The 5,000-nt window shown below is 29.3% G+C and overlaps 1 protein-coding gene across 1 annotated transcript in view; it reads right to left on the bottom strand.

Annotated features, from left to right (window-relative positions):
• The window catches only part of LOC137660047 (uncharacterized), a 40,920-nt gene that overhangs the window by 8,273 nt on the left and 27,647 nt on the right, over positions 1-5,000 (bottom strand). Inside the window, exon 5 of the mRNA XM_068394772.1 lies at positions 2,422-2,454. Within this exon, the coding sequence (XP_068250873.1) occupies positions 2,422-2,454 (33 nt within the window). The remainder of the gene's footprint in view (positions 1-2,421; positions 2,455-5,000) is intronic.

Raw genomic sequence — 5,000 nt, 5'->3', positions numbered from 1 at the left:
TGTAATATTAGTAGGGATTCATTCTAAGCCTAAATAACTGGGTAGCTATTTCTATTAGTTTGACATTTAAATAACTTCATTCAGCAAAGTTGGGAAAAAAAAATCTGTTTAACTCTGGTAAAAAAATGTAGACTTCCTTCTGGTCTTAAGACTTTCCTTCTACTTTTATAAGTCTAAGTGAATCCTATGGATGTAAAAAATATTCTTATCAAGTCCCCATTTCTAATTTGTAAGGTCCAGAAAAAAAGATAAAAAAATCCTAAAAATCATGTAAATAATTCGAATTTTTTAAAATACAAAAGAATAACCAAAAATATGCAAAACTATTCGTAATTATCTAAATGAAAATTTCTGGATCATAGCAGTTATAACAAAAACAGCCAAGAGGAGTCCTTTCATTTGTTTCATAATAGCAGATATCTAATTATCAATTATTGAGCAACGAATTGCCAGACGTACAATAATTTTCACAAAATCGCAATTATAATAAAAAGAATAACCGGAAGGAAAATTACTATGCATTTTACTGTTGGTTATATTTCGCCTACACTGTAGTAGAGAAATTGATAAGACCACAGGTTTTAGAGAAATACGTGGAATGTCAGATTTAGAGTGAGAGACTAAAATGTTCCAATTGCAAAAGCAAGAAGTATAAGTAAGTATTGCAATATCTCACGAAAACTAAAGGGAGATTCACATTAAAATTTGTAAATTCATAGACTTTTAAGTCTATGAAAGGTGGATTAAGTCACCTAATTAGTGCACCTAATTAGTGAAAAATTAATTCCTTCCCCCTCTCTTTCCTTTGGCAAAATCAAGCTAAACTGTATAAAAGAGTGAACGAATTAGTTAATCAACCAATTAGTTACATAAAGATTTTTTAAGGGAGCCAGAATGCATTTATGTATTTATTAAGTGATCACATTTCCATCAAACGAGCCACAAGTACTTAAGAATTAGATGATTAATTATCATCTCATCGAACGAGTAAGTTGGCTATATTTACAAATATTTTTAAGCAACTAACATTTTCACTAGACGATTTTGAATAAAGCAAGAGATAACAGATACGAATGAATATTCTTATGACACTCAGAATGAATCTTAGATATACACTATTAAAAAAAACGTAATTTCAATCGGAAATTCTCCGTAAAAATATACTGCTCTCAACCTCATTTCAGTATAATACAGGGTCTGTAATTTTACCTTACTTTGTTATTATCTTTTATGGGTTGTTGACCGTAATATCACTCTTTTACGTCAATATATCCGTTTTTAAAACGATAAAAATTCTGGAATAAATGTTGCCAGACATTTACCGTTTTAATGCAAATTTTTCAACAGTGTAGGTTAAATGTCATTGCGTTTATATCAAACAGCATCGACGAATTCCACGGGAGAGGAGACACTGAAATGTGTGTTCGTGTACGGTGGATCTTTTCGAAACCTGTCATGAAATCCCTTGCCAAAGTCAGGCAATGTCTTTCACGGCAGAATCCGTTGCTTCCATTGGGAAAGAAGTTCGCTTTTTTCGCAAGATTATCACAGGTTCTTGATGGATTATTCTATCTTTCCACAGAATTATCTTTGTTATCACCGCCCATTGATTCACCCAAACGATAGTTGCTTTCGTCATCGGAATCATTCCTATTCCTACTACTATTTCCTGTAGAATTGAATTGATGAGATTAATCTTCATAACGCGAGCATTTGATGTCAGAGGGCGTTGTTTGCTTTGTGCAAAATATCTTATTTCACGTACTATCTTTTCCTGGAAGTAAGCAAAGCATTATATCAATCCAGGCATTTCTAAATATCCTAATAAAGTCTATTCAGACGACTTAAAGGAAAAATGTAAATATAAATAACATGGTTATTGTTTTATTCAATTTAAAATGGCGAGGAGATAGGATATTTCTTTTAACCTGCAAGCAATTGTATATCTATTTTGTGATGGATTGCACATTTCTCTCTCTCTCTCTCTCTCTCTCTCTCTCTCTCTCTCGCTAATTTAAGTTTAGAAAGGATATCTAAATTTGATGATGGATTTCGCATCTCTCTCTCTCTCTCTCTCTCTCTCTCTCTCTCTCTCACTAATTTAAGTCTAGAAAAGAATATTTAAATATGATGATGGATTTCGCATCTCTCTCTCTCTCTCTCTCTCTCTCTCTCTCTTCGTAATTTAACTGAAAGAGAGAGAGAGAGAGAGAGAGAGAGAGAGAGAGAGAGAGATAGAGTCAATGACTCAGTAACATCTTGGTAAATGAGTCTACGAAATTAATATTCCAATATAAAAACAGATTACGCCATTTCCTGTTTTGTCTCAATTAAAAACTCAGATATTAGAAAACTTTCCTTTAATAATCGTAAATGAAGAAGAGACATTAGACGAACAATTATTTTCTGATTCCATCTTACCGTCAGTGATGTTTTGTTCTTCGTCTTCAATAACTGAGGAAAAATAGAAATCCTGTAAATATTCACGAATTAAAAGTTTTGACATATTTAGTAAAAACAAAAATATGTCAGAAATTTCTTCTCTAAGAATTTTTATTAACTTTTTTCATCATGCTATTTTTTCATTTTAAAATAATCGTAAAGATTATTTACATTGAATAATCCAAAAGATTATGAATTATTAAAAGAAAAGAATGAAAATCAGGATTTAACTGGAAATTAAGTAGTTAGTAACTTTTGCAAATACAATCTGTCAGAATCATCTTAGACGATTAGGCCATTCCTGAAAAATATTTAGGCATTCAGAATAAAGTTCTTTGGTATTCAGTTTTTTTAGAATATCGTATTATATCCTATTTTATGTAAATTCATTTTTTCCTCATATTTTTCTTGGTTTTCGATATACGTTTAAATTTTTCATGAAATGCCACTTTCATTCCTTAATTTATTTAGAAATTTTGGTATGTTTCATCACTTGTATACACATTTCACATTGATGTTTCCACAAATAGATTTTCAAATTAAAAATGCTTCTCTCTCTCTCTCTCTCTCTCTCTCTCTCTCTCTCTATATATATATATATATATATATATGTATAATATATATATATATATGTATATATAAATATATAATATATATATATATATAAATATATATATCTATATCTATATATATATATATATATATAAATATATATGTGTATATATATATATATATATATACAGTACATATATATATATATATATATATATATTTTATATATATAGATAGATAGATAGACAGAGGGATAGATATATGCATGTATCTCGGTAGATAAATTAATATATGTGTGTTTCTTTGTTCTGTGTATGTGTATATATACAGAGAGAGAGAGAGAGAGAGAGAGAGAGAGAGAGATGATGAAAGCATAACGATATATTTTTTTAATGAATAAGCATATCACTAAACATTTCGTAGTTGGGCAATAACATCAAAGTTTATCTTAGTATAAACAAACATTAGTTTTTGAAATTTGAAAAAGTAAAAACAAACTGACGCAACTTTCTAAATGACGAAGATAACATTCATATATCATTATAGGTTTTACACCAGGAACTGCTTAATCACGATAATTGATTTTCCATAACTGACAATATTTGCAAATGATTTTACTATTTGTCTGTTTATTCCTGTCTATTATGGTGTATAATATCTCGTCGTAACAAATGTGATATCATTATTATTATTATTATTATTATTATTTATTATTATTATTATAATATTGTTATTATTATTATTATTGTTATTATCATTATTATTATTATCATTATTATTATTATTATTATTATTATTGTTGTTGTTGTTGTAGTAGTTAGTTGTTGTTGTTGATGCTGTTATTATTATTATTATTATTATTATTATTACTTGCTAAGCTACAACCCTAGTTGGAAAAAGCAAATTTCTATAAGCCCGAAGGCTCCAACAGGGAAAATAGCCCAGTGAGGAAAGGAAATATGGAAAGTACAAGAAAACAATTATCAATTAAAAAAAAAATATATTTTAAGAAAAGTAATAGTACATACATTGTTATTCTGTCTACTTATGAGCTATTGTATTCATTTTTTTTTTTAATCTCAAGTTATTAATGTTTATTAAGCTTACGCCAATCAGCATCAATGACCATTGATGTTTTGATGCCAGATAATTATCAATCATGTATTCATTCATAATAGTTCCAAGTATTGGCTTGGTTCGAAATGGTTTTAATTTTTACATCTCCATATGAAAAGAATTCTTCGTACAATTTGCTATATACCCGCTTGGATTTCGAATTCCTACTACCCTAATAAATGAAAACTTACTGTAGTTTTCAAAATATGCATAATCACTATTGTATTCTTATCAGTTCATCTTCAAAGGTACACTTGGTAAAAGTATGAATTAATAAGACGGTTAAATGGCTGGCAACATTTATTTCAGGATTTTTAACGTTTTAGAAACGGATATATTGACGTAAAGGAGTGATATTACGGTCACCAACCCATAAAAGATAATAACAAAGTAAGGTCAAATTACGGTCGCCTGTATTTTACTGAAATATGGCTTAGAACAGTATATTTTACGGAGAATTTCCGGTTAAAATTACTGTTTTTTTTAATAGTTGTAACAATCTTTACAAACCATTCCTGGTGCATCGTTTAAGGGTTTCACTCAATATAATTTACTTTATTATGGGTTTTCATGGTTAGCATCCACTTTAGTGGCGAGTTTATAAAAACATAGAAGATACATACATACATATACCAAGGCACTTCCCCCCAATTTTGGGGGGTAGCCGATATCAACAAATGAAACAAAAACAAAAAGGGGACCTCTAATCTCTACGTTCCTCCCAGCCTAACAAGGGACTTAACCGTTGTTCAGCTGGTACTGCTAGTTTATAAAAACATAGAAGATAAAAATATGAATATATATTATATAGAAATATAAATGTACTGCATAAGGAAGGATATAGTCCAGGCCTACAGTATAAATGCCATGTTTGAGGAACACCATTATTT

This window comes from Palaemon carinicauda, chromosome 20 (assembly GCF_036898095.1).
Source record: "Palaemon carinicauda isolate YSFRI2023 chromosome 20, ASM3689809v2, whole genome shotgun sequence".
NCBI lineage: Eukaryota > Metazoa > Arthropoda > Malacostraca > Decapoda > Palaemonidae > Palaemon > Palaemon carinicauda.
This window is presented reverse-complemented; position numbering and strand designations above follow the sequence as displayed.